The sequence below is a fragment of the Bolinopsis microptera genome, chromosome 13 (assembly GCF_026151205.1).
Source record: "Bolinopsis microptera isolate Bmic1 chromosome 13, MBARI_Bmic_1.0, whole genome shotgun sequence".
Classification (NCBI taxonomy): Eukaryota; Metazoa; Ctenophora; class Tentaculata; order Lobata; family Bolinopsidae; genus Bolinopsis; species Bolinopsis microptera.
The window spans coordinates 6096441-6112275 of record NC_087084.1 but is presented as its reverse complement, the minus strand read 5'-3'; the positions used below and the strand labels follow the sequence as shown (position 1 = coordinate 6112275).

Below are 15835 nucleotides of genomic sequence, written 5' to 3'. Positions count from 1 at the left end.
TTCAATAAATGTATTTAATTGTAATTGTAAAAATTAAATAGTTTAAATATGAAGGTTGACATAATACCTTAAAAATGAAAAGAATCTTACATTTGAAACGAGGGTTTTTTGCTGAAAATAGTGTCTTTTCAATCAAATTTTCAAAACCAAATGTTCTGTTTTCATAATATAGGGATATAATAATGAATATTTATCATTTTAAAGAATAATCTGAAGGATGTGGAAGAGGCAAAGGCAAGCTGTCCGCAGTAAAATGATGTGGGATTATGGCCACAACATGATTTGGGAATACCAGTACCACCCGAATTCCTTTAAAAGGCGCCGAATTCCACGAAATTTGCAAATGGGCTCAGTGCTATGACTTGGGGGACTTGGGGGACTTTGGGGACTTTGGGGAGCTTAATTTCTGTTGAAGAGGTTGGTCGCGTAATAACAGTGGGTTGCGTAGTGACTGTATGCTTAAAGCAAATGCACTTTGACTTACCAAGCAATCTGTTGGTAGCATAAATTGCGAGAAAAACTGTAGTGGGGAAAAACAATCCGGCTAAACAGATTGGGATCCATGCTATGGGTTGCGGTTGGGCGCTTTCTTCTGTACCTGATATAACGGTTTCAGTGATTCAGTGTAACTGTAATATACAGTATTCCCCTTCTGTAACTCAGTTTTGGGATAAAAATGTACCGTTGAAAAGTCGCGTTGTAAGTATAACCACTGCAAACCACTGATTTGTGTTTGAAGTGATATTTCAAATTTGGTAATAGAAATTCGTCCAAACTTGATTCTAGTATACATAATGGTACTTACACCCCACCGAAAAATGGTGCACCTGATTTTGTGTATAATTACATATGTTAACCCTAATTAGTGGTGATTTTTGCTAATACTAATTGTTAATTGTATCCAATGACCCTAATTGAGTGTGTTTACTCCTCATTATCATCTTACTATATTTAAAGCGAGACGATATATATGGATATATGGATGGATCCGTACCATTTTACTGACAGCACGGCATCAACTTTAACGCGACTTTCCGCAAAAACCGTGAAAGATATACAACTGAAACTTTTTTGACAGGGTGTTATCTATCAACAGCAGCTGGCGCTATCTAGCGCCAAAAATAATTGGTTACCTTCATCATCGCTTGAGATAGCAATCCAGGAGATTTCACTGGAAGTACTGTTATTGAGGTCGATTCCTTTTCGCAGAGTATACTTTTTGGATGTGGTCTCGTATGTGATACCTCCACAGTCTAGTAGGAGAAGGTGGCATTTAAGGTGAATTGATATTTTACCAGTGATTCTGTATATCTTTTGTGTATTAAATTTCAAGATAACCAATTAATTTTCTAATTTATCATCAAATTAACTGCAAGTTTGAACTGACCGGATCGTTTGAGACATTCGCTCTTAGCCTTCAGAAGACTGTCGTATATGGCGGTTCCTGCGCTGTAGCCGCTCAGATATTTACCAGCGTTCTTGCTCCAAGTCCCTGGAAGAAAATATTTCCATTACCTCAGGCATTATAGCCGGAACCTGTATAACTTTACAATGGTGTCAAGACTCAAGAGACGAAAATAATTATTACCTATTTAATTAGCGTTTAGAGCCCAAAATTTGGGGTCCAAATTTTGGGCTCTAAAACTCCTATTTTGCGTACGTAATAATTACACCATCCCTAACAAAATGTACCGTATAAAAAATATACATTTAGTGACTAACTAATTAGAGTTAACATAAGTAATTATACACAAAATCAGGTGCGCCATTTTAGGTGGGGTATAAGTACCATTATGTATACTACTAACTTGCACAGATTATTCGTTTTATAATACTTATAGCCATCTCACTATCGCAGTATCAGATAGCAACCGTCTAAAAAAACTTAATTTCGAAGACAAGAGTCGCAGTCGGACAAAAGTCGTGTTACCGAAAAAAAAGATAAGAAGCAACTCAGTTATATGTTATAAGTTACAATAAATTAGCCAGTCCAGTTTTAGAAAGTATTTAGTTTAGGACACCTTCGGAAACTGCTTGATCTCAAATCACGTGCAAATCATGTAAAATGAAAATTTCAACCAGGAAATCGTTCTATTACATTTACCAATTTAGTGTGGCACTGGCGTGCAACTCCTCCTCTTTCAAATTTCTACGCTTTATTTCTCCCGGCCCCGAAACCGTTTTCTATTGGCATTGCCATTGGAGAATGAACCAGAACACGTACTATAAATGAAACGGTTGACGTATCTGATGTGGCCACCGTGCATTATTCCATGTATGGAAAAATACGGAGTAGCTATAGCTGTGAAGATCTTCCATTGTTAAGTAAATTGAGCTTGTGAGACAAATGGTCCAAAAACCGAGCTCTAAGGGGTCATTCGTAGAAACTTAGCATGTGCTTAGAGGTAAGAGTTTATGCAAAACGTTAAAACCCAAATCACGTGATAATTTTGGGTGAGAAAAATAAATAGATTTTTTAAATAACTCCACACAAAAAAAAGACTTGCCTTAAGAATACCTCGAGATGCATGGTATTAACTTATGCAAATGAAGGGATTATACATCTCTACAACAAAGGAAAGGCTCTAGCATATGGCTATACTAACTTAGAACCACAGCATAACCGCTCAGGAAAATTGCATATTCACACTTACTGCACTGGGCCACGCTCAGCCTGTCATTCCGCCGAATCTCTATTCATATGTTTATGAACATGATAGCCTGAAGTCCCCAGGTAAATTCACACGAGTTGCAAATATAAGGCAACGACCACTCATGGAAGTCCCTGTCTCTCCATCCTAAACCGATGGGGTTGCACCAGGGGTGGTGGTAACACAGCTTCAAGACTCCAGGAGTCTGTTGCCGATATCTATGATTAATATGAATATGGTATATACCATGCATCTGGGAGTCTCTCTCTCTCCAGACCCAGTAGCAGGAGTTGGAGACGTAGGGACGCGTTGTGAAAGCCGCTGTTGTGAAAGACGCTGTTCGGGCAGGCTTACGGATGATGATTAATCACTCTACACTCGACTGTCACGTGACTTTTTTAACCCATTCTCTAGCTGGTTCTGAACGACTTTTCGAAACCCTAACCCTTTAATCTGATCCCAACCCTAACCCTAACCCAATCCTTAACAAAAACATATGCTGTAACCATAACCCTATAACGAGAAAGTATACTAACTTCCTTAGTTACGGTCATATCACGTGATCGATACAGTTTTTCGCCAATATCTCGTCAGGAGAGCATTTTAACCCTATGTCATGGGGCCGGGGGTGATTCGGAATCAGCGTCCGAAATACATCGATTGAAGTTGGTTGCATGAACCATCAGGGGCCCTATTAGAACAATCTCGAAGATCGACTGCAGAGTGATTTAGCACGCTCGCAGGCTTACAGTCGACGCCGCGCCGACCAGGCCATGAATAAGAAGAATAAGAACCTTATAAAGTTATTACATTACATGATTACAGATATATTAAATGTAAAGCCCGTATTTCATTATTTTTTAAATAATGATCAATTTTAACGATTTTAAACGTTCATAAATATTTTAAATAAATATACCTTACAAGACATATCAAAAAAGTACGAAATTCCAATGAACTAAATGATTTGGGAGGCGGACGAAAATATGGAAGTCCCCGGTGTAATATTACTATTAGTGTTCATTTGTTAAATGAAACCAGAAACATATTGATACATGATAGCTTGTACTTGTAGTTGTAGTGCAATACACTACTGGGTCGCGCGCGCATCCAATAATGCTTCTCCAATAATTTTATGCAGATCGGCGAGATGCGAAGGATTGACATCGTGAATCAAATTGATAGCTTACTATAATAATGATAGTAAATCGACAAAGTCATAATATTAATAATTAAAGAAACTGTGTGAAAAAATTTGGGAAAAAAATTATGCGGTGACCTAAATTTTGGTTGTATCACGTGGTGACCCCCACTGTCGCTTCACTATAGTACTAGTGCTAGTAGAGTTTCTACGATACAAGCGGGTCATAGAACGTATGATAAAATTTTGGTAGTCCGAAAATATGTTGTTTTTTTTTCGGAAAACCAGTACCACCGCATTTAGTAACTACCTTTTAAATATAATATGTCTCGTAAGGTAATACAGTGAGTAGTAATAAATAATTAATTTAAAAAACATATATGATTTTAATTTACCTTCTGATATGAAGGGTGATACGAAGCGTGGACTCCGACTTGTAAGGTATGAGGGGTGGACAGATATAAGCCTGTACTGCTCCGACGCTGAGTCAAATTTACTAAATTTGATCATATTTATTTCCCGTCCCCACATTTCACTGTCCTCACAGGAAGAGGTGTTGTAATGTAGAACTGTGACCCCGTTACACTCTATTTCCAGTCCTGTTTCTGTCTTGCCAATACCCCAAACATTGGTAGTTGCTTCACTTGGTGGTGCTACTGCTACGCGAGAGAAATTGAAAGGAGTGTACATTTTGTTGCAATTAGTCATATGGTAACTTATCGGGATCTGAAACAAAATACCAAGCAGGCCTATATATGAAACTCCTCCAGGACTTTTATGCCCCAGAAATATGTATATCTGTTTTGTGCTTCCCCCGGCAAAACTTGTTTTTATCTGAAGCTTGTTTTTTTGGAGATTGGCGGCTGTTTCGACATCTCTTGGCACCACTTTCCAATCTGCGTCACCTGAATAATAAAGTTGTGAAGCATTATGAGTTAATTTTGGATCATTTTAACTGACCCTTAAATTAATTATAATAGTCTAAATAAAGCTTTAACGAAGATCAAAAGCGACGTGCGCCTATGGCTATAGTGGCCGGAAGAGTCATGCTAAAAGCATAAATGTATGGATGATGATTAATCACTCTAGTTCTACACTCGACTGTCACGTGATTTTTTCAATCTATCGTAAAAATATAAGGGCCACAATACTGTAGGTAGTGCGCCATCGACAGTGAGCCGCGCGTGCCGACTGTAGGATGGTTTTTTAGCGATAATTTCGGCCAGCACAATTTTCTTCAAACAAATAGATATTAAGTATCCTTCCCGACCTCCGATTGCACCAAAAATTGGTAAGCTTACTCATAGACTTACAAGGAAAGTGTCCGAAAAGTTTAAAGCATATCCAACCATCAGACATTATGTTACAGCTAAAAGCAGCGTATTTTGCTCCATTTTGATCACTATATCAACTCCGATATCCACCAAATTTTTCGGACAGTTGTGAAAGCCCTATTGGAAGGTCGTCGCCAATTTTCAGAATGATCTCATTCAAGGAACTGAAGATATATCCAAATAATACGACAAAAATCAACGAATTTGGTCAAATTTGGTCAAATTACGCGAGTTTTACAGCTAATTTTGCTCCAAAAGCCGCGCACCATCAAATATGGCACCTAGGCGAAACTCACTGATCTTTCCAAAAAAGGTATGACAAATTTAGTATCGTGAAAATTCTCACAGTCTCTAGAAAACAATGGTACAAAAAATTTTAAAATCCGAGCAAGTTTATTTTTATGGTGCACCCCCTAACAATAGAAGACAAACCATGACATTGCAATAAAATTACTGCGTGAGTAAAAAGCTAGTTAAATTCAATTCTACTACTCATGAAAAATCACAAATATTTGCACTGCATATCTAAAACAACTTACCAGTAACCAAGTATTATAAAATCGGTCCCTAACCTGCAAACGAAGTGGCCGATAACCATAGTATTAATAACGTCATTAGGATAGGAACCATCTAACAGACTGAGGAACATGCAGTTTTGACACCTTTAGTAAGTAAGTTATTAAGTTATTAGTCGAAGTGTCAAGTATAGTTTGTTTAAATGTATAATTACACTTTACTGGGCCGCGCTCAGCCTGTCATTCCGCCGAATCTCTATTCTATGTTTATGAATATGAACATGATAGCCTGAAGTCCCCAAGTAAAGTTACACTACGAGTGTTAGAATAATTGTGATCTTATATAAATTGAATACCACTCATTATTTAATTGAAGTTTGGATAAGTTTTGAAAATATAAATATTTTATGCAGATCGACAAATATGATAACTCAAACACAAGGAAACGGTTTATAAGGTCAAATTTTCTCCTTTTTCTCTTATTTATTATATTAATGAAGTTTCAGTTTTAAATTTCGACTTTTTTAAGGACCCTGACATTAACCAAAAAGAATGATATTTTACCAAAACCCATAATTGGTTAAAGTGCCACATCATGTCTCTCTTTCCTAAACACTTAAACAAAAGGAAATAATAATAACTGTTCTCAAATGCAAAATGATACCGAGAATGAAATCGCGCGAATCGGTCGCTCGCTTTTCCCATTCATTTACAATTATAATAGATTAATGAAAACTACCCGGAGGCAGCTGTACTCGGCAATAACGATTCGATAAACCTCAGCTAATTGGACACTAACTACCAGTTAGTTACCACCCCTAGTCCCTTTTAATTTTATAGGTATCCCAAAGTACTGCAGGTATTGGCCCTTAGCAACCCAAATAGATGTCACAAAGTGTGGTTGCATGCAGATGTAATAATCCAAAACGTATTACAATTCGTAAGCCGTAAATGTATATTAGTAAGGGAAAATGAGCGACCGATTTCATTCTCGGTATCATTTTGAGAACCTGAACAGTTATTCAAATTGATATATTATACCTTATTCGAGCAAAGGAGGACATTTTAAGACTAGGTCAAACTCAAGGTGCCTGCGGTGCGATGTGCATTGCATTTTAAGTGACCACAAAATCAATGAACCGTTTAAAAAAACGTATCATAATTGAGGCTGAAAATTAATCGGTATTGACTTTCCCACTATATTATAATTCAGAGAATTCCCTTTGTACAATCTTTGTACGACCGCCCACGTGCAAATTAAGTAAAAAGCAAAAGGTTACCAAGTAACCATGGTAACGAGGGTTGTTACACGCACGTGCACGTGCAAAGATTGTTAAAACGGCGTTTTTATCGGTAATTTTGTTGATATTACGTTGTGTTTAGTGCGAGCAACATTTTAATCGGCTGTATCTTCGGTTGTGTAGGATATTTTTTGACGCGATTTAAAATTACTAACAGAAATGCTATTAGCTTCCTCCCTATGACCACGGGTTTTCTAGTATAATCATAAAGTATTGCTAGGCTTTCATGGAAGACCAGTTAGCAAAGCAAATTTTGCATTAAACAATGTAATTGTAATGCAGCTAAATGACAAAAAGAACCCCAGAAATAAATAAAAATAATAGTATCGCCCCAATTCTCTCGAGATCACATGCTTATAGTTCTATAGTTAATAGTTATACATAATAATCAATATTGTGGAGTAGAAGAACCGACTGTTGATCATTTCGAATGTTTTAGAAGAGCTTTCAGCTTAATAACCTTTCCGTAAGTGCAGAAACCGTGCATTAGGCGTCCGTTCCTTAACAGCGCCAATTAAGTAACCATTGTGCGTTAACCGTGCGTTAAATGTTCGTTCCTTAAGTAACCATTGTGTGACGTGCGTTTACCGTGCCTTAGGCGTAATTCCGTGCGTTAAGTGCCCACTGTCCATTAATTGTGCGTAATACTAATAACCGTACTATACCGTAACTGTAAGTGTAACCGTGCGTTAAGTGTATTCTGTGTAAAATTATATTTATCCCGGTTCAGGTTACTGCGACAAGTAAAAATGGTCTTATTAGTAAACTCCTTTTCCCTAATAAGAGGATTTTTACTTGTCGCAGTAAACGGGATAAATATAATTTTACACAGAATACATTACAACCAGGCGACTCATAAACAATACTCCAATCCGGATTTTACACGTGCGTTAAGTGTCCGTTCCTTAACCGTGCCTTAAGTAGCCATTGTGTGGTAACCGTGCTTTAATTTAAAATTCAAAATGTACATTTCTGACCGACAATGCAATCGCTTAACAAAGATCGATACTTAGTTTCAAATGCATACAAGTTTAATCAGTTAGGGACAATTAACATTAATACAGGACCATCTGGGAAAAAATTTGCAACAAGCTGATTTTTACAGGAATGTGTTGTCCATAGTGGCAGGAACCACCCCAAAGAGTTTCCAATCTGGATCTGTTGAGCAAAAAAAGTTACAGCCAATTTTCTTCAGGCGTGTATGTCAGCCTGAGGACCGCACTTGAAAAACTCGTAACTGTCGTAATAAAGACCCCCAGGAGCACCATAGGGGGTGCAAAATGACCGCAATAGTGACATTATGTGGGGCGAATCTCAATCAGTGTTTTAGGGTCGTCAGATCTTTACTTATTGAGATAATTTCATTTTCATAGGCTAACCTCTCAAAAATTTACTAAAATTTTGAAATTTTACTTAAATTTGGAAATTTAGCAAAATTGTTGTACAATTAAAACATTGTCTAGTTATCAGTATTCAAATTCTAAAATTTACTTTCAATTGTCAATTGATCCTTATATTAGTATAGTAAATAATATACATATCACATCAAATTCTGTAAAAAAAGGTCCTGAATCGTCCTGTCTTTCGGGTGCATTAGTGCAACTTAATCCATGACATTGGCCACATGCAGGTAGACATTTAAAGCCATACTTCCGGCAGGAACACCTTAAGTACTTACAAGGGTTCTCAACCTCCACCGAGCAATTGCAGCAAATGAGGTTGAGCATCCCTGCCGGGGCAATCGCAGCTTTAGTCGGGATTGGCCGGTAGTATCCTTCAGAACTCATCTCCCATCCATAATGTAGTGGATTTAGACTTGCAGTGTCGAGTGTCACCCAGTTATGGTACTGAAGATATGATCTTAATATATGCTCAGTTGCAGAGGATGTAGACGGTGGTAGCCTTGATGGGTTGAGTTTTTTCTTTGCTATCATTCTACTGTAGCTGAGAAATCTGAGAGTTTCAAGTGCCTTGGTTTTATCTCCATAGATATGTTGAAACAAGGAGAGGCCAGCTTCAATTACTTCATTTGTTGAAACTCTCACAGAGAGTAATGATGCTAAATGACCCTCCTCATGAAGAGAAACTGAAGTTCGAGATGTTATCGTCGAACAGCCGCACAGCTGCTCTTTGGACAACTTATCATGGTTTCATTTGCTCAATAAAAGATTTCATAAGAGCAGAACGGTTACATGACTTCGATCTACATCTTGCAATTGTGGCTAAGATGTTGCCTATCTTTGCAGCAGCAGGTCGAGGTCAGTACTCCAAAGCTCTACGGCTGTATCTTGAGCAGATTACCGTACTTGAGATCCAGTATGGGGCACTAGTCAAAACGTTCAAGGTCGTAGGTCTGCACACAGTTCGATATAATGAACACGAGTGATCTGGTGTGTGGACAGACCTGTCGATCGAACAGCGACTAATGAAGGCTGCAAAGTCATCAGGGGGTTTGTCTGGAAGGAGAATGCGAACTCATGAATCTGCCCATAAGTTATGGACTGCAACCCTCAATCAAATGGCGTTGATAAACGAGAGTGTCGATGAAGCTATTGCAGACTTATCCAATAAAAGAACAACAACAAAAGCCTCTAGTGCTAATCACTCAGATCTTAGCAAATCTTCTGTACAGAAAAATATTGCAGTGTTTACCAAGCTGTTGTGTTGGTTTAAAGATACAGCTGATTTCGACGAATCTGAAGACAAGACTAAAATGCTATCGTACTCAACGGGTCTCATATCACAGAAAGAGAAGGATAATGTCAACCCAGAAGATTGCATTTCAGTTGGTACTGCCCTCCAGAAAGAGCTCGATGGCAAAAGCTTTATCGATAAGTTTCAAGTTAAAGGCAAAGTCGGAAACTTGACCCTTCTAAAGAGGACAGTGAGGGTGAACGAAAAAGACATTGTTATAGACTCATTGGCAATTTTTAATCGGCTTGTCTTCGCATCTGAACGAGAGTCTACACTGGAGGAAAGCTTGCAATATGAGCTCACAGCAATGCCGATGAGTCTTTTTAACAATGAGCAGATGATGAGAAAGGCAAACAAGGCAGCCCTTGGGCAATATCTCAAGAATGTTGTTGATTGTACTGTGACATTTAGCAACCCATCCTCCCCATTAATAATTGATGATGGATGGCTACTCTATCAAGTTACCTCGTTCACAGGCTTTGAAACATACGGCGACATAGCTAATGAATATTGAATACCTTAAGCTAGTTCCGAAATCCGAACAGCGGAAAGTGATTGTTGTGTTTGATGGCTATGCCCGATCAACAAAAGATCATGAGCATCAGCAAAGAATCAAGGCATACTGCTCTGATATAGCTATTAAAATTTAAAAGTACTACTGTGTGCACAGTTCCGATGAAAGAACTGTTCAGCAACTCAAAAGCTCAAAGAACAAGCATGAGCTTATAAAGCTTCTGTCGAACGTTTTTACAGAACATTGAAGCACATGTAGCTACTGATGATGCTGATACCATGGTAGCTAGTAAAGCTTTAAACTTGTCCCTCTACGAAGATGTTGAGGTAAAAGCAGAGGATACTGATATACTTTGCCTCCTTATTCATCATTTTACTGAGAATCACAATGAAATTGTAATGACGACCAGAAACGGCTCACACTCGATCAGTAAAATAGTAAATGCTCTTGATGCCAACATAAAACGCATATTACTGTTTGATCACAGTTTCTCAGGATGTGACACGGTCAGCAGTATACATGGCTTTGGTAAGGTGAAGATATTGAAAAAGGCAGTTTCTTTTCATGAGGAGGGTCATTTAGCATCATTACTCTCTGTGAGAGTTTCAACAAATGAAGTAATTGAAGCTGGCCTCTCCTTGTTTCAACATATATATGGAGATAAAACCAAGGCACTTGAAACTCTCAGATTTCTCAGCTACAGTAGAATGATAGCAAAGAAAAAACTCAACCCATCAAGGCTACCACCGTCTACATCCTCTGCAACTGAGCATATATTAAGATCATATCTTCAGTACCATAACTGGGTGACACTCGACACTGCAAGTCTAAATCCACTACATTATGGATGGGAGATGAGTTCTGAAGGATACTACCGGCCAATCCCGACTAAAACTGCGACAGGGATGCTCAACCTCATTTGCTGCAATTGCTCGGTGGAGGTTGAGAACCCTTATAAGTACTTAAGGTGTTCCTGCCGGAAGTATGGCTTTAAATGTCTACCTGCATATATGGCCAATGTCATGGATTAAGTTGCACTAATGCACCCGAAAGACAGGACGATTCAGGAGAATCAAACAACTGTGAGGAAATGGGATAGCCAGAAGTGACCTAATAGTTGCTAATAATTCAGGACCTTTTTTTACAGAATTTGATGTGATATGTATATTATTTACTATACTAATATAAGGATCAATTGACAATTGAAAGTAAATTTTAGAATTTGAATACTGATAACTAGACAATGTTTTAATTGTACAACAATTTTGCTAAATTTCCAAATTTAAGTAAAATTTCAAAATTTTAGTAAATTTTTGAGAGGTTAGCCTATAAAAATGAAATTATCTCAATAAGTAAAGATCTGACGACCCTAAAACACTGATTGAGATTCGCCCCACATAATGTCACTATTGCGGTCATTTTGCACCCCCTATGGTGCTCCTGGGGGTCTTTATTACGATAGTTACGAGTTTTTCAAGTGCGGTCCTCAGGCTGACATACACGCCTGAAGAAAATTGGCTGTAACTTTTTTTGCTCAACAGATCCAGATTGGAAACTCTTTGGGGTGGTTCCTGCCACTATGGACAACACATTCCTGTAAAAATCAGCTTGTTGCAAATTTTTTCCCAGACATTTTGCATTATTCCCTAACTATGCATTATTCCCTAACATGTGCAATGTGACAATTAAAACGATTATTTATCAGCATTTTAAGAGTTTCAAAAGATTAAATTCGGACTTGAGTAAGACTAAGATTACATAATATGATAAGCGGCCTCGTTCACGTATTACGTAATCACCTTTTGGACAATTTTTAGCCTGTAATCAGTTTTAAATTGTATAGCTATTGTGTCAAAATTACACTAGCGTAATCTGGTGGATTCGTGTAGTGTTATTGAGTCTCATTTTGATAGTTCTTTTATTCAAATTTCTGATTGTTTCTGAATAGACTCAGTGAAGACAGATTCTAATGGAAATAAATAGCTGAATAACGTATCGACATTTCTACGTTATACTTATATTCTGAAATAGTATTAATTCAATTATAATGATCAATATGTACATTAAAAATTTTACGACGAAATTTATTTCAAACAAAATATATTTATATATTTTGTTTGAAATAAATTTCGTTATTTTACAGTAGATAACTATTTTACAGTTATAACTGTAAAATAGTTATCTACTGTAAAATAGTTTTTAACGAAATCAGAGCAAATATGAACAAAAACTGACACAATTTATCAAATAGGGCTCATCTGAAAATTAACGAATAGCGTGACGTGTACAGGAGATAAAAGATTAAAAGAGATAAAAGAAAGTAGACAATTGCACCGAGAACTATGGTGTGGAAACATACAGACCACTCAAGTGCAGGTTCGACGAGCATTACCGTAGTGCGGCAAATCCAACAGCAAAATCTTACGAAGATAAGCCACTAGCAAAGCACTTCAGGGAAAGTCACCCTCAGCACACAGGCCCCCAAAGCTAAGACTTCAAATCGTCACATCACTCATCAACAGAAAGATTAAAGAAGCCCGATTTTTAGTTGAAAAGAAACCATGAACAGTGAACACTCAACGACAAAACAGAGTTGAACAATCTAACGCAGTTTTTAGTTGAGTGACGTTTAAATAGTAATATTTTCGTTTAAATTTCACCCCTCTGCTGTCAAGCACTCAACTCTGTTTTGTCGTTGAGTGTTGGTTTCTTTTCAACTAAAAATCGGGCTTCTTTAATCTTTCTGTTGATGAGTGATGTTCCTCTATCGACGATTTGAAGTCTTAGCTTTGGGGGGCCTGTGTGCTGAGGGTGACTTTCCCTGAAGTGCTTTGCTAGTGGCTTATCTTCGTAAGATTTTGCTGTTGAATTTGCCGCACTACGGTAATGCTCGTCGAACCTGCACTTGAGTGGTCTGTATGTTTCCCCACCATAGTTCTCGGTGCAATTGTCTACTTTCTTTTATCTCTTTTAATCTTTTATCTCCTGTACACGTCACGCTATTCTTTAATTTTCAGATGAGCCCTATTTGATAAATTTTGTCAGTTTTTGTTCATATTTGCTCTGATTTCGTTAAAAACTATTTTACAGTAGATAACTATAAATTACAGTTATATATTTTGTTTGAAATAAATTTCGTCGTCAAATGTTTAATGTACATATTGATCGTTATAATTGAATTAATACTATTTCAGAATATGAGTATGACGTAGAAATGTCGATAGGTTATTGAGCTATTTATTTCCATTAGAATCTGTCTTCACTGAGTCTATTCAGAAACAATCAGAAATTTGAATAAAAGAACAAGCGTAATAATTTGGAAACCCCCTCCCCCCACGGCTGATTACGTAATATGTGAACGACCCCAAAATCAAATAAATTGTTCAAATATAATAATTATATACATTGGTTTTTAAAATAATGTTATAATGGATTGATCGACTGATCACTGATGTCTGTCTAAATACACTTTTTTCTTAACTTATGTCTATAAAGCTATATAAGAGCTGAAAACGCCTAAATCTTGCGTGCGAATAAGCAAAAAGTTACAATATAAAATCCATTCACTGTTAATAATAATAATGTTAATTATATAATGTACCTATAGACTCTTAATCAGTAAAAAAAAATCTTACCACTTATACATTTCTGTAATCCTACCACTGCACTTGAATATATCACTTTAAATTCTTCGTTTTAAACATTCAACATATTGTCGAATAAATTCAACGATTATAACAGCAATGTTTATAAATATTAAAGTACGGTAGTTCGATAAATTAAATAGAATGAAATGGTAATACTGCAGTTGTAAACCAATGATTACGGAAGATTCACTGATCAGGAGAAAAATCAAAAAAATACGTTCATATAATTTACAGGTATTTTGCGATTTTTGTTGACAACTGGATAATGTAGCATATTTCAACTTATATCCTTTTCAGAGTAATTAAAATTAAATTAAAGAGCTATATCATTAAAAGATTAAAATAATTCAATATAGAATAAATAATTTTTCAAACAATGGAAACCACAATAATAGCTAAACTTGAGATAAATATTAAATACTAAATAATATGATCTGTTAAATATAATTATGATCTATACATAAAGTTTATCGAAATTTGTAAAAGTTAAATACAACTGTCATGCATCATTTTCGAGTTTACTTTCGGTTTCACTTTCACTTAAAGTTCTTGATGTGATTTCCACTCGCTAGAATATCTGCCAAGATTCTGATTCATCTCGTCCACATGTTTTCTCATCGATCTAGATATAAAATCAATTATCAAGAAGAAAACGTGCCTAGCTCCCAATACTGGTGATTTAAAAAACGTAAGTAGTAAAATCCCAGTCCACAAGACCACAAAGTTTGGAAATTTGCGTTAACATTTCTGGGTACCAAATCAGTGTGTACCACTTTTATTTACAGTTTATTAGGTTTTATCCGGTGAAAATTAGTTAAATAATTTTTAAAAATACCGCACATACCTGACACTCTGTTCAAACACCCGAAACTGGTTCTTGTAGTAGATATCTTGGTACTGGTATTTGGAGCCTTCTAGATCCTTCAGCTTGAAATCCGGACTAAGGCTCCCGTCCAATGCGCCTGGATTTCAATTGTCAAGAATTCTAAATAATGTGAATTTGCAGAATACTAAATAATGTGAATATCATTATGACGATGTAATTTAAACTTATTTTCTTGCCTACATTTCTTGCTTCTCAAATAAATTAAATCATTAACACAATGTTCGGAAGAACAAGCCAGTTGATAAACAATAAGACGACTAACCAGTTAGCCAAGTCTCCAGGGTAGCCTCCTCCGGGAACTTGTACCCACACTTCCTAGACTTGGAAATGAACAACATCGCTTCGTCGTAGTCGTATCCTGGAAAAAAACAGTAGTGTGATGTCACGTGATCAGGGCTTATGTAGTCACGTGATCAAGGCTTATGTAGTCAAGTGATCAGGGCTTATGACGTCACGTTATCAGGGCTTATGACGTCACGTGATCAAGGCTTATGTAGTCAAGTGATCAGGGCTTATGACGTCACGTTATCAGGGCTTATGACGTCACGTGACAAAGTTGTAATGACACATTTATGTTTGAATGGGCAGATAATTATGTTGTCACATGGTTCCTTTATTTGACATAATATGTAAAGGGGATGGATGGTTCCAACCCATCCTATTCATCTAGGTGACAAAGCCGATGCATTATACTGATTAGTGAACATGCAATAGATAAAATGCCTTTACATATTATGAATGAAATGTTTTTATAATGAGGAATCATCCCGCCTTATACTGAGCCATAGTCAGAAACTTCAAGTGATATTTTGTCATGCTGATATATCATTTTAAAAAGGAATAGGAGTACAATGTTTCATTGTTTGGAAAACAAAGGATGTAGTACAGATATGTGCTGCAGTCTATAGCTTAAACTTTTGGATGTTCAAGAAAATAGAATCGCATTAAAGTTACAGTCGACGGGGCTTTTGTTGTTTAATGTTTATTCCGATCTAGAACCTCCCGAAGTAAAGTCTAGACTCTAGGGCTATTGTTTGATTGTTAGCATGTGTTGGACGGCCATGCACCTCGTGATGAATATCTTGGATAAAGTAAATAAAACCGACCTCCTTTGAAAGGATATTATACATTGTCCTGCATTCTTCCTCGTCA

General features: G+C 36.8%; 1 protein-coding gene across 2 annotated transcripts in view; it reads right to left on the bottom strand.

Moving 5' to 3' along the window:
- Positions 1 to 13531: 13531 nt before the first annotated feature.
- The window catches only part of LOC134824892 (uncharacterized), a 90509-nt gene continuing 88205 nt past the window's right edge, over positions 13532 to 15835 (bottom strand). Inside the window, exons 20-22 of one of the 2 annotated variants that reach the window (XM_063836893.1) lie at positions 14946 to 15041; positions 14642 to 14759; positions 13532 to 14419 (exon numbers count right to left, since the gene is read on the bottom strand). In XM_063836893.1, the coding sequence (XP_063692963.1) occupies positions 14338 to 14419; positions 14642 to 14759; positions 14946 to 15041 (296 nt within the window). In that variant the 3' untranslated portion in view covers positions 13532 to 14337. The remainder of the gene's footprint in view (positions 14420 to 14641; positions 14760 to 14945; positions 15042 to 15835) is intronic. The other variant, XM_063836894.1, reaches the window with a different exon arrangement.